The following is a 25809-nucleotide window of genomic DNA, read 5'->3' on the forward strand; positions in this document are numbered from 1 at the left end:
CACAATGTATATGCAAGGCACTATGCTAGGTACTGAGGAGCAAGACAAAAATGAAAAATGGGCCTGTCTTCAAGGTCCCAAACTTTAGGATTCTATACCCCTCAGCATTTTGCTAGCTGTTGTCTGGATACCTGTTCCTTTTAAACTGTGCCACCCAGAACTGAACATAATGCTCTAAATGTAGTCTAACCTTTACAGAGTACACAGGAATTGTTACTTTTCTTTATTTGAAAATATCATTCTTTTAATGCAGTCTAAATAATTTTAGCTCTTTAGCAGCTGTAGCAAACTTTTGAGTTTATGTCTTCTAAAAGTCCCAAGTCTTTTCCGTGTTAATTGGTGCAAGTGATTTTTAAAAAATTTAAGTGCAGGATTTTATATTTGTTTCCATTAAATTATAGCTTATTAATTATAGCCTATTTTTCCTGCCTATTGAGATTTTGAGCCCTCTAGTTTTGCATCAGCCACAAATTAGATAAGTATATCTAGTTTCTATCTATATTTCTATATCTAATATCTAAGACCTTGTATGTCTTCAAGTCATTGAAAAAAATAAATTGAGCCTGATCTTGAAGGCAGAAATGGGAGTTAGAAATGAAAAAAAAAGGTATTCTAAGCACAGGATACAAAGTATGCAATATCCTGGAGATGAGAATTATTGAGATCGGGGCAGAGGGGAACACTAATCAGATAGACAGACCAGAGCAGAGATAAATAACCATGTCCATATACAGAAATGAAATACATCCACGTTGGATTTGATCGCCAGTCATAAATTGTTTTTATTTCTTATTTTATAGACTCCAGTTCGATCAGAGCCTAGTGATATGCAGTTTTCAACAATGAAGACTGATGACAGAAACTCTGCTTCTGAAAGCACAGTAAGAATTCAGAATCAAGTCTATATTCAAGTCATCTTGGTGCTTCTGTAGAGTTGAAAAATACAGCACCCATTTGTGCTAAAAAAAAAAATACTTAAAAAAAAACCCTAAAAATGATGGGTGTGGAAAGGCCCTTCAATATGATAAAAAGTAGATATTTAAAATCAAAATCTAGTATTATTTGCAATGGAGAAATGTTAAAAAAAAACTTTCCTAATAAATACAGAATAAGGCAAGGATGTCCTATCTTGTCTCTATCATTTAATAGTTCCTGAAATACTAGTGATAATAACCAAAGGAAATTAAAGGCATAACATCAACAAAGAGGAAACAAAATTATCCTTATTTATAGATATGATGAAATCCCAGAAAATCAGCGAACGTAAACTAATTAAAACAGTTAATGGCTTCAGCATAGTAAAAGAATACAAAATCCACAAAAACAAATCCCAGGCATTCAGGAAGTACCAGAGGTACCTATTACACAAATTCCAGCCGAGATTTTTTGTAGTACCACAAACTGCTACTAACCTGTAGTGAAAATAGATGACATCTTCTGAACAACTACTAAGAAAGCCAGGCCAGATCATTTAGAGCCATTCTGTTTTAGCATGAATTTTCGTTTTGAGGGGCTTGGGAGGAGACAATAGGGCTAAAGTGACTTGCCAGTGTCATACTACTAGTCAGTGTTTGAAATCAGATTTGAACTCAGGTCCTCCTGACTCCAGGGCCAATCCTCTATTCACTGCACTACCTAGCTACCCCCTTAGTGTAAACTTGCTATATCTGCCCTGGTCTACTTCTATAGATAGCTGTAGTAAGAGCAAAAATCCCACTTGTTCCTGAGAATGGGAGAACCATTAAGGGTGAGATATAATTATCTACATCGTAGTACTTTAGTGACATCATTCACTTAAAAAACGTTCCAGAAGGTTGACTTTGGTATGTATAATAAAATATCTTAGATATGATCGAAGTGTTTCCAAATTACCAAAGTACATTAGTGCAATACATTTTGCACTAATATCTTTTAATATCTTACATGACTACTTGTAGGATTTAGTACACAGAAATCATATTCCTCTTTGTCGTTGTTATTGTTTGTTTGTCCCTCATTCTTGAAGAGGACCATGACATCAGGGAATTGATGGCATGATATGCAAGTGAATTAGATTTAAGTGAGGGAGGGCTGTGCAAAGTCACCAACTATTTTCCTGTTTACATTCTTCACAGATATACAATTTTGTCAATGTAGGTATTGCTTCCAAAGTCAATCACAACTCCTCAATGACTTGATTGGACAGTCTGCAAATTGCCAATTGCTAATGAAAAATGTACCATTGTAAAGCCAACTTGACCTTAGCTAGACTGGGTCATGGACAACTCATTGTAAAGCCAACTTGACCTTAGCTAGACTGGGTCATGGACAACTGATGCACCAAGTGATCCATTCCTGGGACCACTCTCTGTGCCTTTTCAACCTGGCATGATCTGCCAGAGCTACTCTTCTTCTGGCGTACCCTTCAGGAGTCAAGGTCACCTCTGTACCACAGAGAGGTGTTACAACAAAATGCTGGTGGAGGATACTAGATTCTACCATATAAGTGGAATTCATCTTTTTCATGAAACACTGTGCCTTCTATTTCAATCTGTTTTGTATTTTGTTGGTAGATAAGTGTGGTGGTTGGCAAGAAAACTTTATTCCTTTTCAATTTGAATGATCCAGATAGCCCAATTGATCTAGAATTTCAGCAGCGCTATGGCAGCATTGTTTGTTACAGTTGGTAAGTACAAAAGTTTTAAAGAAAAGGAGAAGTTCATGTTTTTTTCTAAATTGGTGATAGCATTTCAGTTTAATTTATATGTTTTCATTCATTTTCATACATATATTCTTCTGTAAGATTAATATTTTCAGGATTATAAAATATTTTAAATAGTAAAGGAAACAGCATTTTAAAAAATACTTTCAAGTCTCTCTTGATTCTAATTTATCTTCCATAGAGCTGCTAAAATGATTTTCTTTAAGAATATGTCTGACCATGTCATTCTCCTACGTGGCACACTCCAGTGGCTCCCCATTGCCTTTAGGTTCAAATACAAACTCATCTGTTTGACTTCTAATGCTTTCACAAAATTAGCTAAAATGAATCTTCCTAGCCTTATACTTAACTCTTCTTCTCATTCTCTACACTTCAACCACACTGGCCTTCTTGCTCTTTCTCACACGCTATATCCCACCTTCCATCTCCGTTCCTTTGCACTTACAGTCTGCTGTGCCTGGAATGCAAGTCTTCTTCACTTCTCCTTTGTAGAAGTCCTAGTTTCCTTCAAAGCTCAAGCTCAACCTTCTACATGAAGCTTTTCTTGATTCTTCCCCAGATGCTCCCCCCACACTGCCTTATATAATTTTTGTTGATGCTTTTTAGATGTACATGTTGTCTTCCCTCACTCAAGTGCAAGATGATGGAGGGTAGGGACTGTTACGTTTTGTCTTTGTATCCCTAATACCATACAGAGTGCTTACACACAGGAGGTCGTTTTATGCTTTGCGATTGACTGATTCTATAATTATCTGTTTAAAAGGCATTTACTGGTTTACCAATGATAATGCTAGTCCCCATATTGTCAAAAAATTTAGCTACAGTTGCCGTTAATTTGACAAATTGACTCACTGTCTTTTTGTTACATTGCCATTTGTGTTGCTTACAGGTACGGAGACGGCTATATAATGATTGGTTTCTCACGGGGAATTTTCGTTGTCATTTCGACTCATATTCGAGAAATTGGTCAAGAGATCTTTCAGGCTCGGAACCACAAGGATAACTTAAGTAGTATTGCGATTTCACAGTCACTTAACAAAGCTGCTACATGTGGGGACAACCAGTAAGTTATATATTTAAATCTGTAGAAAACACAACAAAGGAATAAGCAAGATAATTTTTTTAATCTAGCAGGAACAAGCTAGATTAAAATTCTGAAATTTCTGTTTGAAATTGTACAAGATGAATTTGTAGTCAGTCAAATCTGCCTGATTCTTCATCTTTCTTCCTCAGTGCTCTGTATCCAAGGAACAAGAAAATCATTCTGGGGTATTGATCTTAAACTAGAAACTGGTATGGCATATGGTGAGAGAGAAATAGGCATTTACTTTATCCAAGACTAATTTACCCACTCTCCAGACTTCACATTACAGACCACTTCCTCACCACTACCCTATACAACTCCAAGTTACATAGCTCTGCTACCTCTTTTTCCCTGATACAAAAAAATAGTTCCAGTTAGGTTGATTACCAAAACTTTCCATTTAGATTGACCATTTACTGGCCTAAAGGAAGGAAGAGTAAATAACAACTGAACTCTCAAACTTGAATAACTGGGACAAAAACAGTGTCAAAGCAAATATGTAACATAGAAGGAGGGGCTGAATTAGTGAAAGGAATATCTGATTATGTTAACCCTAGCACCCAAGAATGGTTGCTTTTACTGTTCAGAGGCACTCTGGTGGTAGAGTTGAGAGCTTTATTTGAATTATTACTCTTCAGTTTGCTCTTAAAAAATTCTGAAATTCTGAATTTAATAAACAGCAAATAAAATGAGCATCTCACTTTGCAAAATAAAACTGAAAGAGGGGATTATATATGAAACCCATGACAATACTACATACATCTTGCCTTTTCTTGCAACTACATATTAAATTCAACATGTAAGTTTCAAATCTGGCATGCTTGTCTATACTTCCTTCAGACCTTCATTTTTTTTTTGATAAATCTATCACTACCCACCTCATCCTCTTACTTCACCCACCCAAATTAAATCAAAAACAAAAAAAGAAAAAAACAAAACCTTTATAACAAATATGCACAGTCAAACAAAACATTACTATATTGGTCATGTCCAAAAATGTATGTCTAATTTGGCACCATAAGTCTATCACTCTTCAGGAGTCACTTATCCCACAAGGTTAGTGTGAGAAAAGTTTCATAAATATTCATTTCAATTCAGTAAACGTTTATTATGCACCTATTATGTGCCAGGTATTGTACAAAGCACTATTGTGCGAGTTGTTATTATTACCACTTTCTTAGATACTCTTCCCATACATTTTACATATTTTGTGATTGGAAGATCCCTGAAACTTTCATTTCTTCATTGAATTTGCCTTTTGATTTGTTTTTTATCTTTGGTTATCAGGACATTTGAAACAGAAATTCCAGAGTATAGACATTTGAGTTGCAGTTTAGCAGCACACCTTTTTAATAAGACTATGGAGTGATGAAAATGCTGAATATTGACCTAAAATACATTTGGTTAGGTTTTTACATTAAATCTTGTGATAAAGTCTCTTTTGGAATTGTTATGAATTAACAGTACCTAGTACGTTATATGTTGATGTCATAAAATTGTAGAATCATAGTATTTCAAGTTCTTTAAAATCTTATGTATTATTTGTACATGGAGTATGTGTCTACTATCAACTGGCAGTGACACATATTTCTTAAGTTATATTTCCAGTAAAATGATAATTGCTTCTGGTTCTTATTGTTAGCTAGATCTGTAAGATTGGTGGTTGGACATAGAGGCATAGTCTTCAATTGTGGAACAGGGGAAAAGTGGCTTGCCTCTGACCTTCTGGCCATGTCCTAATCAAATCTGCTAAAACAAGTGCTGATGTACACAATGGTCATGATTATGTGGGTGGATAAGGAATAAAATTGGTACATTTACCTTTACATTGGTTACATTTACTTTTTAGAAGTATATTAATTTTTGGAACACTAGAATCCTATTTAGTGCATGAAATGAAACACATTTCAAAATGTTAGAAACTTATTCCCAGGGAATAAATCCAGTATTTTAATAATAAATAAATTAGCATCCAAAATGACTGGGAATCAATTATATTTTGTTAGGAGATGCAGCTTAATTTTATGGGTCTTAGTAATAGTGATAGTATTAGTAACAAAGACATTTCAAGGAATGAATGTTGAAGTTCATTGAGATTATGAGTTTAAAGAACTTGACCTAACTGGACAGATTGGAAAGAAGTGGTTTACTAAAATAACCCCATAGAACATGGGGCTGGTCTTTTAAAGATCTCACTTCTTGTCATTGTCCATACTAATTTATCATGCCAAATCTAACCATATTTACTTAGACTGAATCTATGTTTGGAAATATGATAGTAGTATCCTTTTTGTATTTTAGTGACTCATTTTGTTTCCTGAGATCAAGCTCTATTTGTTAATTTTCCATTTTTGAAATATTAGATAAAACTAATGATTTTTATTTTGTTTTTCAGCATTAAAATCCATGACCTCTCAGAACTAAAAGACATGTATGCTATAATAAACCTGGATGATGAAAATAAAGGTATTCTATGAATTTCTGAGCCAGATTAACACTGAATGCATTTACTTACCAGATAATGTTATGGTATTTATTATTTTAATATTTCTATTATTACAGGAAGCTTGAGATATAATATCCTATGCCTTTCTCTAGTTGCTGAATTTGCATTACTTGTATTTATTTTGAATTTGATTATTATTATTTGAATTTTCTTTACTTGTATGAATTGATTTGTATTTGTATTAGTTAATTAGTGCTACTTAAATTGAACTGAAGGAGTCCGCGTGTTTAAAATATTTACAATGGATTTTTTTATAGTTCATTTGGCAGCCAGGTGATAGTGGATAAGTGCTAGATTGTTCATATCCTTAGTTCAAATCTTGCCTCAGACATTAGCCACGTAACCCTGAGTAAATCATTTAATGTCTCTTCGGTTCAGTTTGTCATCCATAAAATGCAGAGTTTGAACTGGATGGCTTCTCAAAGGTCCCTTCCAACTCTAAATCTATGATCTGTGTTCTGTGCTTCCAAATGCAAAAATGTGCTTTCCACTTTGGTTGGATATTGAATCATTCTATATATTATATATATATATATATATATATATATATATATATATATATATATATATATATATATTGCACTAACTGGTACAATCTCTATGCAGAAAATAACCATCATAGGCTAAGTAAAAAAGAAATTTATTCATATTATTAAAGAAAATGTTTTTAAATTTACCTTTTCCCATCTGAAACTCTGAAATAAATATAATTTCTAGAACTTTTTGTTCATTATTTAATTATAGTTCACTTTTGAAAAAAATCATTTCAGGGTTGGGTAGTCTATCTTGGACAGATGATGGCCAGTTGCTGGCAGTGTCTACTCAAAGAGGCTCACTCCATGTTTTCCTGACCAAACTTCCTGTTCTTGGGGACAACTGCAGCACACGGATTGCATATCTCACCTCTCTCCTTGAAGTGACAGTAGCCAACCCTGTTGAAGGAGTATGACCAATATGTTATTTTAATTTTAATTATAGACAAACTCAGAGTACTTATAGCAGCTTATTTACAGTGACTGCTTTTCTTATAGGAGCTACCCATCACAGTTACTGTTGAAGTGGAGCCCAACTTCTTAGCTATAGGTCTTTATCATCTGGCTGTGGGAATGAACAATCGAGCTTGGTTCTATGCACTTGGAGAGGATGGTAAGTCTAAATCTGGTTTTGCTATTTTAACTCTTTATGTCTATCACCTCTGATAAATGTTTTGGTATTATCTAATAAAGCATTGTATACTGATCGTTGAAAGTTGGCTCGAAGATGAAAAAGATTTGAGCTTCATGGGCACTTAGTTTATCAATAAGCATATGAAGCTTTTTCTTTTTTCTTTTATAGCTTTATGACAATACACATCAATTGTCATGTGTACTGTTTCTTAGCTTAAAAGATTTTAAACATCATATATCTAATTTTCATAATTCCTAGAACAGCTTTGTTCTTGGCTTCAAGTGCTCTTTTGACTTTTTTTCTTCAAATATTGGGATTTGACATCAGAAAAAAATGATAACCTATTCATTCACACTCTTCTCCACAAGAGATTATATGTCATCAGTCAGTCATAGAGCATGACAGAGTATTATTCTACTCAAGTAGAAAATGGCATTAAGTTTTCACTAAGCTGTTCTAGTGTTTATATATGAAAATTTATGTTTGTGCCTTGTGTGAACTTCCATGGACATGATCACTGCAAATTCGTGTAGCAACTAAAATTTCCTGAAAAAAAAACTAGAAGAAAATTTCAAGGTTTTAAAAGTTTTTAAATGTTGATAATGTCTTAATTTAAATTTTAATTCATTAATTAATTAGTTTGAAAATTTTTTTCAAAACTTGTATGAAATTCATCACCTGTTTTTTAATGTTTTCTTATTTTCTACAGTTGTGAAAAAATTAAAAGATGTTGAGTATCTGGGAACAGTAGCTAGTATGTGCCTGCATTCTGACTATGCAGCTGTACTTTTTGAAGGCAAAATACAATTACATATGGTGAGTTTTATTTGGTACAACCAAAGACCTACAGAGTTGAGATAAACAGAAGCAGAAGATGAATAGACTAAGGCCTAATGGTAAAGAATCCTTTTAGAGCCAGAAGGGACCTTAAAGGTCCAGCCCTCTGATTTTATACAAGAGGAAACTGAGGCCCAAACAAGTGATGTGTCTCACCCAATAATACACAGTAGACTCCTACAGCTCCTTTTTACTGCTAGTGTAAAATACAAGAGGCAGCACAGCCTAAAGGAACAAGGCTGGCCCTAAAGCCAGGAAGACAAATTCAGATCTGGCCTCTGACATATACCAGCTGTTTGAACTCTAGTCGAGTGATTTAACTGCTCAGTGCATGAGGCAAACCTGGAAGACTAGGAGCTGCCCCACCTTGGTTGAGGGGGATGGTCTATGCCCTATCATGAAAAGTATAGTCTCCTCTCATTTTGACATTTAAAGGCCTTCAACGTGATTATACATCACTCCCAGTCACTCTCTGGTCCAGCCAAGCTGGTCTTCTTGCTGCAGCTCACATGGGTCACCCCATCTCTTGTGTATGTACCTTTATCCCCAAGCCTGGAACTCATTCCCTTCTCACCTCTACCTGTTAAAATCCCTTGTTTCCTTCAAAGTTTAGCTCAGGTATTACCTGCATGAGACTTTACCTTCTCCTTATACCACCCTTTTGTCCCCCACCCTTTGTATTTTGTATATGTTTGTGTGTGTGCATATGTGTATACATATATGTGTGTATACACACACACAGAGAAGTCTGTACAATTTTAAGCTATTATGTGAATATATGTATGTGGGGCAGCTAGGTGGTGTATGGAGTGCTGGACCTGGGATCAGGCTGACTCATCTTCCTTAGTTCAAATCTGTCCTCAAACGTTTACTCAGCTGTGTGACCCAGAGCAAGTCATTTACTCCTGTTTGCTTCAGTTTCCTCATCTGTGGAATGAGCCAGAGAAGGACATGACAAACCACTTTGGTAATTTTGCCAAGAAAACCCCACATGAGATCATGCAGAATCAGGCCCAACTGAAATGAACAAGAACAGTGTTTGGATTGTCTTCCCAATACACTGTACACTTGTTGAGGGCAATTTTAGTCTTTTATCCCTACTGTCTAATGTAGTGTTGGGCACGTGATAGAACCTTAACCAAGGCTTGCTGACTTATCATTTGATTGATTGATTGATTGATTGATCTGGGCCAGATGACTTAAACTTATAAAGGGCAGCCAGATCCTCTCTCACTATCAGTGTACTTATTTTGGATCTTAGTTTCCTCTTAACCATTTTTGATGTGTCCTTTCTAGTTCTGTGGTTCTTCCTCTTTGCAAAGGAAATAGAGGCAAAGTAAGAAATGAGCATGTCTGCTTCTCTCAAGTTTTCAGTTGTCTACATCTCACCAATCAAAAGCAGTGGTTCTGTTCCTTCTTTGTTCTTCCTTTTCTCCACATCATGGCTTTAAAAAAACTTTTGTATTACCTAGCTTTCCTCATTCTCGGCTCTAGTGCCTCTGATCCTTTTCTTACAGGACTGTGCCATGCTTTTGTATTGATTCCATCTTCTGTTCATGGCTTTTTGGAATCCAAATTAGTTAACAATTTCCTCGTTCATCCATATCAATCTCTTTAGACAACTTAGTTGGACCACAGAGCTACTAGCTAAGTGACTTGGTTGAGGCAGAAGAAAAAAATTAAAATGTCTAATCCACCGACTGATAAGATTATAAACTGCTGTTATTAACATTTTAGATAGAAAGTGAAATTTTGGATGCTGAAGAAGAACGTGAGACTCGACTTTTTCCAGAGGTAGATGACAAATGCCGAATTTTATGCCATGCTTTAACTGGAGATTTCCTGATTTACGGTACAGATGTATGTATTTTTGTTTCTTTTTACTTCTTTTGGTTATAACACGTAGAAAATTTCTAATTCTAGTTAATTGAAGTATTGTATTATCTTTTGGTCTTGGTTATGGCTCCCTGCCTATTTTTGACATTGAATTTAAATGAACTTACATACACGGAGATAATATTCTTAATGTGTTTAAACATATTTGCTTGTTTTTTGTAGTTTCCTTATGGCGTGAAAACATAATCTTTGCATATCCGAAACTGATGTGGACTTTACTATATTGAATTTACAAATTGAAAATTAATAAAATGTAAAGGATCACTTTGTACTTAAAGCGTATTCTCTTGATCCTAATAATTTAAGAAGGTCTGTAGTAATTAAATGTTCTCAAATGTATCAGGACACCAAATTAAATATAATTAAAACAATTAACAGAATACATTTTTTTTTTAATTCTTGGAAAAGACTAGAAAATATGATATTCAAAAAAATGAGGAAAAATGTTAAAATGCCATAAATACAAGAGAAGTTAAGTTCATTATTAAGTCATAAGAATTCCTTTCTATGGAAAAATGGCAGGAAAAATGTTTTGAACATTTTCCCCCTTACAAGATTGCCTCCTAATTGGTATCTTTCCTTTATTTCAGTTTCTTAGTGCATGTTGAGAATGTTTTCATGATGACTATTTTTGGTATCAGTCTTACCTTTTTCATATGAAAAATAGTGTGAGCCACACAGTCATGATACCTTATTTATTTAAAGTACTTTTAATTTTTTTCAAAGCATTTCCACATTTTATCTCTATTTGATTCTCAGAAGAAGTCTAAGTAGAGAAAGTTACAATATTTATAAGAAAATAGGTCATTTGCTATTTAACTGCATAATTGTCATCAATTCCATTAGTGTTCCTCCCATTTATATACAGTTATCACATAAATTGATGGTGCTATGAATTTTCAGAACAAAGATAGTGACTGTGCTTTGTTAATAAATCACATTTATGATGATCTCATAGTTGACCAACTCTTGTAATCTCAAAAATTTTTCTGCCTGTTTTCATATTTTAAAATCTTGTTAAATGTTAAGATCTAAGATACATGCCTAAGATCATTGATATAGAAATAAATGTCAAATGATTCAAGTTTCCTCTAAGAGGACTTAAAATGTGATAATGCCAAAAATATAATTTAAAATGTCATAATTAGCAAAGTATTGAATCACAAATACGTTCACAGTTAACACAGAATTTTGATCTACCTTTTATGTTTACCATAAGTGGGTAACTTCAATTTTGATTTAAATATTTCTTTAAAAATATGAAATATTTGTTTTAAAAACAGAAAGTATCTCATAACATTTTCATGACTGTAATTGTTTTAGACTGGCGTTATTCGGTATTTCTTTATTGAAGACTGGCAGTATGTGAATGAATATCGACATCCTGTCAGTGTGAAAAAAATTTTTCCTGACCCTAATGGAACCAAATTGGTTTTCATTGATGAAAAAAGTGAAGGATTTGTCTACTGTCCTGTAAGTTCAGAAAGTAATTTCAATCATGCTTTTCTTTAAGTTCTTAAAATTTAATAAAGAAAAAAATGAATGTATAAATTGTCTTTTAAAACAATGCAAAAGCTTTAGGATTTTAAAATACTATTATGTTTGTAGGTGGGCTATAATAATGGTTCTATATTTTGTGGCATTTTCATATTTCAGAAAACATTGTTTATAATTTTTCATAGGCTTTTGATCTTTAAACATTTGTTAGGGAGCAGCTAGGTGGCCCAGTGGACAGAACACTGGCCCTGGAGTCAGGAGAACCTGAGTTCAAATACAGCATCAGACATTGGACACTTACTATGTGACCCTGAGCAAGTCACTTAACCCCAATTACCTCCCCCCCCAAAATAATTGTTAATGAAAAATAAGTGCTTACTATGCATACCAGACTTTTGAGGTGCCTGTCCTTTTAAGTTATTTTTTCATGTTTAGGTCACATTTTTCCAACAAAATTTTAAGTTTCTTGAAGGTAGACACTGTGTCTCATTTACATCCCCCTCATTGCCTAGCATCAGTCCTTGAACATAGCAGGCATTAAATATTTGTCAATTACTGTTTATTTATTGAATAATTAAAAATTGGCCAGATTTTAAAATCCTGTATTATTTTAAAGATTTTTAAATGCCTTTTAAACTTTTATTTTTTAAAAAGAAACTTAAAGTGTGTGAATTACACTCATCAACATAAGTTTTACCAACGAATAGTGAATTTGTTCAGTCATAGTTAATTCCCATCTGTTTTGGAAGGGTTGTAATATGCTTGAGTTGTAGACATGTCTACCCTGATAAAAAAAAAAAGTATCGGTCCTTAAAGTTTTTGAAGTAAATGTGATTACAGTATATGTAGTACCTATGATTTTTCATTAATTTTGAATGTTCAAGTACTTAAATATGTTTTTCTGGGTCCTGCTAAGGATCATGGGACACAAATCAGTCTTTCTATACTTTATGTTGGCTGGGCAAAGCTATTTGGGATCCAGTCCTGAGAAACTTGCCCCAGGCTTCATTATGCTTCACAGGAAAGAGAGCTCATTGAAGCTAACTGACTTTGTGGTGCGTGAGGAGGAGAAAAGACTTAAGAAGATTTAAATGGAAGCCTTGCTTGCATCATGCAGAGTGATCCTAAATCCCCATCCTGTACCTGGGGCTCTCCTCTTCTTTGGTTATTCTCCTGGTCTTCAAGAATTGAGTGCTTTCATGCCACCCTCTAGCTATCCAAAGGTACCACTTGTAGTGCCCCTTTCAGGCTTGCCTTTTCATCAGGTTTCCCAAAGTACCCCATGTAAAACTCATAGTGAACTTGCAATGCATTTGGGCTCTAGTGAGAGCCCAAACAAGTATTTGTGCCTTGAAGCCTGGTTTGAGAATTGTCCTTCTCTGTGGTTTCCAATTGTATCCCATGTATTAATGTCCATCAGATACTTCCCTGTAACATGGGACTTAATTAATTGAGAGCAGAATTTCCTGACCTTAAAAATATGGACATTTATTAAAAGAATTCCTTGTGCTACTCCACACACTGTACATGAGGCAGCTCTCTTGCCTACCATCTCTCCCTCCTGTCATTTACTATCTATGGGATTTGGGCAAGTCAGTTAGCACCACTGAGCCTCGGTTTCCTTCTCTGTTTCACTCCATGCAAAAGCTGACAACCATCTTCCCCTTTCATCTGAGGTCCTTGCCTCTTACTCTCTGAGAAAAGTGAAGCATTCAATATGAGCTCATTCTTCTCTCATTCTATTCATCTCAAAATCTCTTGACATCAACTTTTCACTCTCTTCTATTTCCCCTGGTAACTCTCTTCTTTGCCAAGGCCAGCTCCTCTACATGTGCACTTGATTCCATCCATTCCTGTCTTTTCTAACAAGACTGCATTCTCAGTCATTACCTCTCTCTCTTCCTTCTGACACTCTCTATCTCTCTGTCTCTCTCCTTCAGCTTCCCTACTGCCTTAATTATGCCAAAATCTCCCCATCCTAAAAAGAAAAAAAAAAACCTTCACTAGGCCCTAGCATCTCCTTAAGTGAGTATATAAGTTAGCAGAGCTATTTTTTTCTTGGTCTTGAAAAAGCTGTCAGTACTCTCTATCTCCATCTCTCCTCTCCTCAGTCCTTTTCCAGTCTGGTTTCTGACTCATCACTCAACTGAAACTACTCTCTTAATTGACAAATCAGCCCTCATCCTTCTCAACCTCTTTGCTGCACTTGACATTGGTAACCACACTCTCCTCCTGGATACTCTCTTCTCTGGGTTTTTGTGGCACTACTTCCTCCTAGTTCTTCTCCTTGACTTACCACAACTTACTCTCCTTAGCTGACTCATCATTCATATCAAACCCCATCAATGTAAATTCTGCCCTAGGCCTTCTTCTTTCTCCCCATGCTCAGTAAGGGACACCTCAGACACTTGGCACGCAGTAGCTGTGTGACTTTGGACAAGTCACTTCACCCCAACTGCCTCATCCTGGGTCATCTCCAGTCATCCTGAGGAATACCTGGTCACTGGATTCAGATGGCTCTGGAGGAGAAATGAGGCTGGTGACCTGCACAGCCCTCCCTCACTCAAAACAAAGTCAACTGCAAGTCATGTCATCATTTCTCTGATGGCATGGTCTTCTTCGGCAACGAAGGACAAACATGCATATACATTCTCAGTAAACTTAGCAACTCTCATCGGTTGAATTATCCTCTTCGTGCAGGTGACGCAGATCTATCTGTCCAGCCCTAGTCTGTTTCCTGAAGTTTAGTCCTACACCAATTGCCTATTAGACATTTCAAAATTATGTCTGGGAGACATCTTAAACTCTACATGTCCAAAACTGAACTTACTCTCATTTTTCTGCAATACTCACCTCTACCAAACTTATCTATCTTTGTCAGAAACATCACCATCTCAACTTTCTACCAAGCTCATAACCTCAGCATTATCCTGGCCTTCTCAGCCTCTCACTCCACATATCCATGTTATTGCCTAGTCTTGATGTTTTTACTTCTTCACCACCTCTTGTATTTGAGCTCTTATCTCTACTCACAAAGCTATCAACTTAGTTCAGTCTCTCATCGCCTCTCATGGGATTATTGGAGTAGCCTTCTTCACGGCTTCCCTGCCTTATGCTTTTCACCATTCCAATCTGTCCTATACAGATTGGATGATGTCATGGTGGGTAAGTAATCAGCAAGCTGCACGGCTTCCTATTGGGGAGCTTAGGGAGACCCAGAAGTTACTCTGAGCCCTCTTTCCCTATATAATCCCAATGTTGAGAGAGGAAAACAAAGAGAGTTTGGGGACTCTGAACCCCTCTGTTGTCAACTACTGCTGTGTGTTCTTCTTCTACTAACCTTGTGGGTAGAGGCTCAAGTCCAAGAGGCCTGATCTTCATTCCCAAGAAAAAAACAACAATTCCCACCACATAGAAGAGCATCCTAGGATTATCATGGATTTAGACCTGGAAGAGACCCTATAGAAGGTCACCAGGTCTGATGTCCTCATTTTACAAATGAAGATACTGAACTCAAGAGGTGGAGGATGAGCCAAGAGGGCCATACAGATAGTGAGTTGCAGTAAGCTAGGATTTGAACAGGTCCTCTTACTCCATATTCATTACTTTTTTCTCTGTACCCCACTGCCTCCTCAAGGCTACTTCCCCACCTTGATCCAATTTGCCTCAGACCTCTCTTGAATCCCAACGTATGTTGTGGGAAAGCAGCCCAGCTAGAGGAGTGTGAATGTCTAACTGCCTACACTGCAGAGCCAGATGACTTCATAAGAGTAATGGGCAGTTTCATTTTCCTTTTCCCCTTCTAGCTGACCCTAGAAATCTTAAGGGAGAATAATAAAATGTAAGAGCTGGAAGGGTCCTAAGAGGTCATGTAGACAAGCATCCTCTTTTCACAGATGAGGAAAACAGATTCTAAAAAGTGAAATGAGTTGCCCAAGATCAAGCAGGGAATTAATGGAAGAATCTAGATCAATACCCAGGTCTTCTGACTCCCAGTCCAGTGCTTTCTGCTCTGTATTGACCTACTTTCTCAGCTGATTGATATAAAAGTGTTGTAATTAGAGTCACTTATGCTTACCATTTGTGCTTAATTGCCATGGAGCACATATAACCATTCTGCATATCATAAAATATGTCGCATTAAATTTGTCACAGATTTTGTTTTGTTACATAATAACAATTCATGTACACTCAGTCTTCACAGTTTGTTGTCATATGGCCTACTTAAAGGAAACTGTTTCTCTTGCATGAATAAGAACTTTTAACTCTTCAGGCTGCTGCTGCGTATAGGCATTCCATTTACTTTCCTTTATTCTTTCCAATTTGTACTTATTCAGTCTGCTTCTTCCCATTATGCAGGTGGAAAGCAGCTAATGATGGCTTTCTCTATTGCCTTAGATGAGGGAGAATTCATCTCCCCTCTGCACTGTTGGGAATATCAGTTGATAGAGCATCCATTCTGTTGTTTTATTCATTCTTCTGCCAGCAGAGTAGCCCCCAGTGTGCCTTGTCACAAGTTTTGTTATATTTAAAAGCACACAAGAGAATGAGATGGAGGAAGATGTTGTTTCTGCATACACACACTCAGGATGGTCTAAAGTCCTTTTTTCTGCTTTATCCTAAGGGACAATATTGATTTGCTTTTTTAATCTTATGTTCATAAAAAGATATATTATACTAGAATGCATTATCAAACAGTTTTTGAAATAAACATGCTACTAACATTGATTTAAATCAAGTTAATTCACATCATTTCTTTTTTTTTCCTTAGGAGAAGATTTACATTTAAGTTACAAAATTGTCATTCCTGGCCTAGAGTTATTATCTTCAGTATGAAGCTTCATTTGTGTACATCTCATAGTACTTTCCCCCCAGTTACCTAGTTATTGGTTTTATCTAGATAAATACTTTCATGTATTATATACCAACACAGAAGTGTTAAACAAGCATATGAAAATAAACTTTTCCTCTATTTCCATGGTGTTTTAAGCTGAATATGGGTTTAGGGGAACACTATTGAGATGGAGTTGTAAAAACCCTTCTTCCAAGCTTAGCGATAATGATTTAAGTATGTGAGCTAATTTAATAAAGCTTTTCTTTTTTTGTAGGTTAATGATATCACCTATGAAATTCCAAATTTCTCTCCAACTATTAAAGGTGTTCTTTGGGAAAACTGGCCTCTGGATAAAGGTGTATTTATTGCTTATGATGATGACAAAGTGTACACATTTGTTTTTCATAAGGATACTATACAAGGTACTTAATTATCTTTTTGTGCTTTTGATTAATAGAATTTCTTTTGGCAGCTAAATAAAAACAAAATATTTTCTTTATTTTATTTATGCTGACATTTGCTGTTGGCTTTGTTGGATGTGTTCTTAAAATATTACAAGTAAGGGAAAAAATAACTTTTTTTAAAATAATGTTTCTTTAATCCAGGTTCCAAGGTAATTTTGGCAGGTGGTACCAAAGTTCCATTTTCTCATAAACCATTGCTGTTATATAATGGAGAATTAACGTGCCAGACAGAGAGTGGAAAAACCAACAACATCTACCTAAACACCCATAACTTCCTTGGCAATTTAAAAGATCCGGAGCCCAATGAGCTGAAACAAATGCTGACACAGGCGTTAATGCTAAAAAGGTAGGATTTTAAATAAATAAATGTATGTGCACACAAATTTTTGGAACTTTTTGTTTGCTTTTGCTGTGATGTAAATCAAATCCCATTCTGGTTGTTATGATTTCCAGGATAACAATTTAAAATTTTTAATATGACTACAGAAAATAAATATCTATGGCCAATCCAGTGACCAGCTTATGGTATAACTGTATCTGATATGGCAAAATTCTAACCCAACAAAAAATTCAGACAGTCCTTCAGTGTCACTATAAAGAAATTTGACCAGTACCATTAATTTTTGTCAAAATATACATTGATATATTGAGATTCCTACATATTGGGCAGCTAGGCAGCAATGAGGAAAGAGTGCCAGTTCTGGCATCAGGGAGACTCATCTTCCTGAGTTCAAATTTGGCCTTAGACACTTGCTGGCTATGTGACCTGGGCAAGTCACTTAACTTTGTTTGCTTCAGTTTCCTTATCTTTAAAATAAACTGGAGAAGAAAATGACAAACCACTCTAGCATCATTACCAAGAAAACCTCAAATGGGGTCTCAGAGAGTCAGACATAACTGAAACAAGTGAAAAACAAAAATTCCTAAATATGTTTACTAATTAGATGTCAACATAATTCATTAGGCATAGTGCTCATTTTCTTAGAATGATATAGGAATGTCCATTCCTATCTGTTTCTGAAGCATTATTAAAAGTATAAAAATAAAATTAATTGTAATGGTGTGAATATAATTTTTTATTTGATTACCTCATAAAGCATTAGATCTTTTTCAGGGGAAAAATAAGATCATAAGGAAATATCTGAAGAAGCTACAAAGAAACATTATTTTAAAAAGAAAATGGTTTATGTTGTCAGAGCAAGCTCCAAAAAGAATATCACAGATAAAAAGGAACTTGAAAAACATAGATACTGTACTTTAGAAGCCATTTTTTATCATATTTGATGGGAGTTCTTAACCTTTTTTGTGCCATGTGTGTCCCTTTGATAGTCTGGTGAAAATTATGGGCTCCTAAAAATAATGTTTATTAACTACGTTCTTAATTTAAGGAAATACTAAATTTCAGTTAAAGATTAATAAAAATAAGATGTATTTTCCCCCCATTCAAGTACTGATCCCTTGAAATCTGTCCATAAACCACTTGATGTCCTTGGACTCTAGATCAATGACATAATTTTAAGTCAGTTTGACTTTTTATTGTAGATTTTCTGATGCATGGGAATTGTGCAAAATCCTCAACGATCAAGATACTTGGAATGAACTTGCCAGAGCCTGCCTCCATCATATGGAGGTGGAGTTTGCAGTCCGAGTTTACCGAAGAGTTGGAAATGTTGGAATGGTGATGTCTCTGGAGCAAGTAAAGGTGAAATACACTTTTATGAAGAGAAGATAGCTCAGGATCTAAGCTCAAAGAATTTTAATGTTTATCTTTATGTTTCCTTTTTCTATTACTGTGTATTTGGAGGGGAAAATAACATTCTGTTCCTTCAAAAGATGTGTTTGGTTTTTTTTTTCAGTTTCTCAATTTGGGTCATATTATTGTACCTTTTCATATTTGGATTATTTAATTTGTCCAGATTAATTTTTAAATTCTTAAGCTCTTCAATAAAAACAGTCCAGAAATCTCTTTATTGACAAGTTTGACTATATATTTAGATATGGTCTGTTCCTTTCCTAACAATGTTTGATTTTCCCCAATTCAAACAAGATGGATTTTAACAGGAATAAAATATGTAATTTACTAGCAATTCACGTCAGAAAGACTGAGTAATCCACTTGGCTACAAACTCAATATGACTCAAGCATATGATGTGACTATACAAAATGTTAATGTAATCATACTCACTTCAGTAGTGTTATTTTTTAGAAAAAAATTCAATTAAAAATGCCATCATAGCCACATAAATGGAAGTATTATATCAAGCACAAGGGAATCTAATAATCCCCTTTACTCTGCGCTAATTAGACTATATACATGGAGTGTATTGCACTCAATCTCAAGTACCATATTTTAAATTATGCAGAAACTGGGGTGTGTCCTTGTGATGGCAATCAAATTAGGATCTTTTGCTGTTTTTGTTTTACTAAAAGTGCCTCTGATTGAATAAAGTGATTAAAGATCTTTTCCATCCATTAATGGGCCTGCCCATTGTGGGAAGTTTTAAGGGAGTTGTTTTGTAGGAGGGTCCCAAGTACCTTTTGTTTTTTCTATTAAGGCACTGGATCAGAGGGTCATGCCCTCTAGTTCTGAAAAGTGTATAAATACTCCAAGGGTGAAGTTTTACTTTGGGGCTAAGTTTTTGTAAGTAGGTTTGGGTGCCAGATGAGCACTCTGGGAAGCCACTAAGGAGCCCCCCAGCTTTGAAAACCCAGATGTCAGTGCTTCCCTCTCTGGTAACAGTGGTCAGATAGCTATACGTGTCTGTTGAATTATGGTCAGGCAGAAGAAGTCACATCTGTTGACTTATAATTTCTCTGTATTTTCTTTGAAGTTCAGAGTGCTGACTCCCCTGAAGTAGGTGAATGATATATATGTGTTTGGTTAAAGGAATAATACATGTGCTTGATTAAAATGATTGTTAACCCCCTCAAAAGTTGCCTTTCCTTTTATGAATGCAGATCTAAGAACCTGTGCTAACAGGCCCCCCTGTGAATGTTGGGGTGCTTACTGTTACAGTCCTGAGAACAATCATGTACTAGGAATGTTTAAAGTGGGGAAGAAAAGCTATGGAGAAGTGATAGCTGGCTATAAATACTTGAATTTCTTAAGCAAGAATTATTAGTTGACTGGGTAACTCTAGGTAGTAGAACTGAGAATAGAGTGGAAATTACTAGGAGGGAAATTTTAGCTCAATAAAAGGATGCATTTCCGAACAAATAGAACTGTCCAAAATGAAGTGGTTGGTGTCATGAAGTAGTGAATTCTCCATCACTGGTAAGCTTTGAAAGCCAAGACATTCTTTAGGGATGGCATATAAAGCATTCCTGCCAAATAAATATACTCAGTTAACTTTAAGGACTCTCATAGATCCATAATCCTTTATGAATCTATGAATTGATAGCGAAAGAGAATTTCTTTAAAGAGGCTGTAATAGTGAGGGTGCAACATGGGAACTTGCCAGGGCAGTGTGATGATTCATCAAATCACAGTCAGATAACCCCTAAGTTAAGAGTACTTTCCCTCTCCTTCCCAAAGGCTGTGTGATACGAGGCTCACTCGGTTTCATTAGAGATTTTGGCTATGGAAGGGTTTAGTCTAAGGTAAACTGAATCTAATTTCCTGGGCATGACACTAGGATTCTCCTGTTTCTACCTCACTATTGAGCATGCAGTAATGGTTCGACCTTCACAGCATTGTGTTAGTGCCAACAAGTGATCTAGCACCAGAGGTGGAGATCGTATGTTCCCAAAATATCAAGAGAGTGTCAGTCTTTTATGGTCAAATTAGCAGCAAATGAAGATAAGAGTTTAACACACCAAGTCTATTATGCTCTGACTCATTCATTCTTCATATCAAAATATTTTCAAGGAAATGTAAATCTCATCCCTTTGCCCAAGGCTTCCCTAATTTCTACGTATATGAATTCCTGGAAACATCACATCCATCTCAGCATAGTCTTTTAGTAAATTAAACCCATGTAACATTTGTAATTTGAAAATACTTCTGTTTTTAGGGAATAGAAGACCATAACCTTTTAGCAGGACATCTTGCCATGTTTACAAATGATTTCAGTCTGGCTCAGGATCTTTATTTGTCATCTATCTATCCCTCTGCTGCACTGGAGGTATCCATTTAATTGCCCAAATTCTTGTGTTGACTCTTTTTATTTGTTTAAAATATTTTATGTTTTTAAAATCTTGGGACACAGTTAACATTTAGCTAATATTTTGATATTTCTTTGGTGAGTCTGATGGCATCACTATGGCCACACTCTCCAATGATACAAATGTAACCCCGCCATTGCTTCGCATCCTATGCAACTCTTGTTCATTTTTCCTCATAAATCCTACACAGTAATGTATTTAACATATCTGTGTGGAAAGGAGGCTTAAAAGATGTAAAACAATATTGACTATATATTTGGTATTGCAATATGCAGTTTATTTGAAGCTTCATTTCCCCCTTTACCTTCCTAGGTGGTCTATATATACATGGATATAAAATATGTTTTATGAATATATATGCACATATGTATATGATGATGATTCCTTTCACTGACATAGGGTGCTGTCCCTATACACTTTACCTTTCTTGAGATTAATTTTATTTTGAAAAAATGTACATATATTAACATGTATATTATACATACTTTTTTAAAAATTAGTGTGAACTCAAAGATAATGTATAAAAATGTGGCATTTTGTATTACAGAGGAAGTACCCATACCAGTGAGATCATAAATCCATTGAAATTTCAAACTAATTTGAGATCAGATTTATTTTCTTCAGGGAATTCTTTGGTCTTTTATACAGCATCCTTTGACATAATTGAAGATGTCCTCAGAACTTCACAATTAAAACTAGGACTCACTGATGTAGGAATATGTCTGCTTTTGCAACTGGGTCAATTTCTGGAGCACACATAAGTGATGAGAAAGAAGTAATCCTCTTTCTTCCCTGCCCAAATGTGTACAATAATAGCATTCTTGGATCTGGGAAAAGAATTCATTTATAGGGTTGGACCTTAGAAATCCAACCCCTTCATTTTACAGATGAGGAAACTTCCTCATATTCACACTGTTATGTCCCCTGACTCCAAATCACATATTGTTTCTACTCTCCCATGATCCCTCTAGACTATGTCAGAATTCTGAAGAGTGATTTAGAATGAGTGTTCCTTTAATTTTGGATAGGATGCAGGACCTCAAATCATTTTCATAAGTGGTCATTTATGTTCTTGTAATTAAGTATAGGACACAGGAAACTGATCTTAAAGGCCAGGAGAAAGACCAGTGCTGTTTTAATTCTACCAATATCATCCATTTTATTTTTATGCTTTTTAAATACTATGATTTACTGTGATTTGTGTATACCTTCAAATTCCTGTGGTTATTTTCCCACCTAAATATTGATTTTAGCCCATTTTTGTAGATACTGTTGTATTAAATAGCATTTATGATGATCTGACTTTTTGCATGTGAATTTTCCTTATGTCAAATATAAGGCATTTCTTTTCATCACAGATGAGACGAGATTTACAACATTGGGATAGTGCACTGCAGCTCGCTAAACGTCTGGCCCCAGAACAAATCCCCTTCATATCAAAGGAGTATGCTATTCAGCTTGAGTTCACGTATGTTATCTGCTTTATATGTCCGTTTAAAAATTACTAGTAATAGTAGAAAGTATTCTTTTCTAAAGAAGGGTTATTTTTAAATATTTCTAAATAATTATTGCCAGGTATGTACTACATTCAGAAAAAGTATAGACAAATGATTGTGTATGTTGCCTTCCATTTTAAACAACCTTGGATTTAAAATTTAAAATTTAAAATTACCATGTATGATCTCAAATTGGATAAGCCAAGCAAAATCGTGTCCTTTACCTATATCTCACAAGAAGACATGACCCTTCTTCTTGCCAAGGCAGACCCCTGAATATACACCCCTTGTTCTCATCACTCTGTATTCTCCAAAATATTGCCGCCTCTATCCTTCCTGCTCTCTCACTTTCCCTATCTACTAGGCCCTTCCTGCTGCCTTACAACATACCCTTGTCTCCTCCATCCCTAAAAAACCCTCAATTGATATGACCCTCCCTACCAGCTATCGTCCTACATCTTTCCTTCCTTTCTCAGCTAACCTTCTTGAGAAAGCCATCTATACTCACTCTCTCCACTTCTTCTCTTCTTACTCCTATGCCTTCTATCTTTACTTCTTCTTCCTCCCTATCCTGTCTCACTTGATTTCAGCAGCTCTGTATCGCCAAGGCAATATTTACAACAATGGTGGTGATTATGAATATGCCAACGTAGTTCTCAATTGCAAAATATAAAAGACTCTCCATATAGAAGGCAGAAGAAAAACATTTATTTAAGCACCAGAAAGCCAAATCCCAGAACCAGAAAGCAAAATCCTTCATGGTGACCAAGAAGTTAATAAATATGGTCACAGCAGGGGGCAAAGCCATCCTCAAACCACCCCTCCCTCAGCCAGGGCCTTCTCACTATCAACTGTCACATTGTATCAGTTGGCCTTTGTCAGTTGGCCTGTGTTCTTTTCCGTCTGACCTGACCACACTCACTTCTTCCCAGTTCCGCTCCACCCTTCCTGTTCTGCCTCTTCAGCAAGCTTCTCCTACCACCTGTGACTTAGACTTCCAGGTGATTTAAGCAGATCAGATGGGCCTATTAATTAAATTTCCATTTAAATTACTATTGCATTTGGCTCCAAGATCTTTCTTATTCATTACATAGGTTGGTGGGGCACCTGGTATTACAAGTACCCCATCATGCCCCCTCAACAAATGGGGCCCAAAATCTTGGGGTAAGGGACAAAGGTCTCTTGTTCCACAAGTGCTTCGTGATGAGATTGGACACAGAGCTGTCCCTGCCCCAAGAGTTCCCATTTAACAGATCATTTCTTTAGCTGGTATCTGGAGTTTGGTCAACTTCAGGTCCAGAGATGACACATCATTGTCATGGATAGGAAGTGACATCCAGCTTAAACGATCAGGCATTTGCAGGTGGAGGGTACTAAGCCTGTAGGAAACAAATCTAGCAAACAAGTTTAACAGATGGAAATCCAAAAAACAAGGAAACAAAAACTAGAAGCAGGATAGATATAGGGTCAGCTGTGGTTCTATTTTGCCCTCTGGTTCTAGAATCTCAGGGCAGTTTTCCTTGATAATTTCATGGAAGATGATGTCTAGGCTCTTCTTTTGATCATGGTTTTCAGGTAGTCCCAGAATTTTTACATTGTCTCTCCTGAATCTATTTTCCAGGTCAGTTGTTTTTCCAATAAGATATTTCACATTATCTTCCATTTTTCCAATCTTCTCACTATGTTCTGTGATATCTGTCTTTCTCACAAAGTCCTTAGCGTCCATCTGTGCCATTCTAGTTTTGAAAGAACTATTTTCTTCAGTGAGCTTTTGAATCTCCTTTTCCATTTGGCTAATTCTGCTTTTGAAAGCATTCTTCTCCTCATTGGCTTTTTGAACCTCTTTTGCCAATTGAGTTAGGCTAGTTTTCAAGGTGTTAATTTCTTCAACATTTTTTTGGTTCTCCTTTAGCAGGGAGCTGATCTGCTTTTCATGCTTCTCTTTCATCCCTCTCATTTCTCTTCCCAGTTTTCCCTCCACCTCTCTAACTTGATTTTCAAAATTCTTTTTGAGCTCTTCCATGGCCTGAGCCCATTGGGTGGGCTGGGACACAGAATCCTTGATTTCTATGTCTTTGCGTGATGGTAAGCATTGTTCTTCCTCATCAGAAAGGAAGGGAGGAAATGTCTGCTCTCCAAGAAAGTAGCCTTCAATAGTTTTATTTCTTTTCCCTTTTCTGGGCATTCTCCCCAGCCAGTGACTTGACGTCTGAATATTCTCCTCACACCCACCTCGCCTCCTGGTCCTCCCAGCCAGCATTTGGGGACTGAGATTCAAATGCTGCTTCCAGCCTTAGGGCTTTTGGCGGGGGCAGGGCTGCTATTCAGTGTGAGAATTAAGTTCAGGTGGTCAGGTCGGGGCAGGGCCACCTCTCAGGCTCAGTTCCCTCAGGGGGTTTATGTACAGACTTTCCACAATGGATCCAGGCTCCTGCCCGCTTGGGGAGCCCCTGTCTGCAGTCTCCTCTCAGCTTCTATCTCCCGGGGGGCCCGAGCCATGGGGGCACCCCACTCCCCTCTCGACCCGCCAAAGAGACTCTCTCACCGACCCCCGTCACCTGTGGGTGGAGGGGCTTGTGCCGCCACTGGAGATCCCGTCCCTGAAGCCTGCTCGGATCTGTACCTCTCGGAGCCGCGGCCGCCGCAGGTCTGGGCTGGGCTCCGCGTCTGCAGCACGATGGACCTTTTGCAAGAGGTTTGCAGGTCCCTCCGTGGGTGGAGGGACCTGCGTGGCCGCTGGAGATCCTGTCCCCATAGCCCGCTCAGATCTTTTCCCCATGGTGTTGCGGCCGCTGCAGGGCTGCCCTCTGCTCCCAGTCCCGGCGCCCAGTCCGCAGCGCGAAGGACCCCCCGCGAGAGGTTTGCAGGTCTCTCCGGAACAGAAATCTCCCTCGCTCCAATATTCCGTGGCCTCTGGGTGCAGAATTCACCGTGAGTTGGTCCCCTCTAGCCGTTCTGTGGGTTGTGGGTTCGGAGCTATGTGTATGTGCGTCTTTCTACTCCGCCATCTTGGCTCCGCCCCCCCATCAGCTGTGGTTCTAGAGCCCATAAACCCATTATCACAGCCTCATCTATGGTAGAATATATGAGTTAAGGGTACAATTTGGTACTCATCCTCTCCTGAATAAACAACAGTTACGGTATTATCTTTCCCATGTGCTAT

At 36.7% G+C, this 25809-nt stretch overlaps 1 protein-coding gene across 4 annotated transcripts in view; it reads left to right on the top strand.

The window, feature by feature from the left end:
- Positions 1–25809, top strand: part of LOC140511435 (WD repeat-containing protein 19) — an 88538-nt gene that overhangs the window by 16242 nt on the left and 46487 nt on the right. For 3 of the 4 annotated variants that reach the window (XM_072620500.1, XM_072620503.1, XM_072620502.1), the window contains 14 exons: positions 801–881; positions 2553–2665; positions 3591–3764; positions 6181–6251; positions 7062–7234; positions 7323–7437; positions 8168–8274; positions 10033–10155; positions 11515–11664; positions 16797–16944; positions 17128–17332; positions 18529–18688; positions 21000–21110; positions 22509–22618. In XM_072620500.1, coding sequence (XP_072476601.1) covers positions 801–881; positions 2553–2665; positions 3591–3764; positions 6181–6251; positions 7062–7234; positions 7323–7437; positions 8168–8274; positions 10033–10155; positions 11515–11664; positions 16797–16944; positions 17128–17332; positions 18529–18688; positions 21000–21110; positions 22509–22618 — 1841 coding nt within the window. The remainder of the gene's footprint in view (positions 1–800; positions 882–2552; positions 2666–3590; positions 3765–6180; positions 6252–7061; positions 7235–7322; positions 7438–8167; positions 8275–10032; positions 10156–11514; positions 11665–16796; positions 16945–17127; positions 17333–18528; positions 18689–20999; positions 21111–22508; positions 22619–25809) is intronic. The other variant, XM_072620501.1, reaches the window with a different exon arrangement.

Source organism: Notamacropus eugenii, chromosome 6, assembly GCF_028372415.1.
Source record: "Notamacropus eugenii isolate mMacEug1 chromosome 6, mMacEug1.pri_v2, whole genome shotgun sequence".
In the NCBI taxonomy this organism is placed as follows: domain Eukaryota; kingdom Metazoa; phylum Chordata; class Mammalia; order Diprotodontia; family Macropodidae; genus Notamacropus; species Notamacropus eugenii.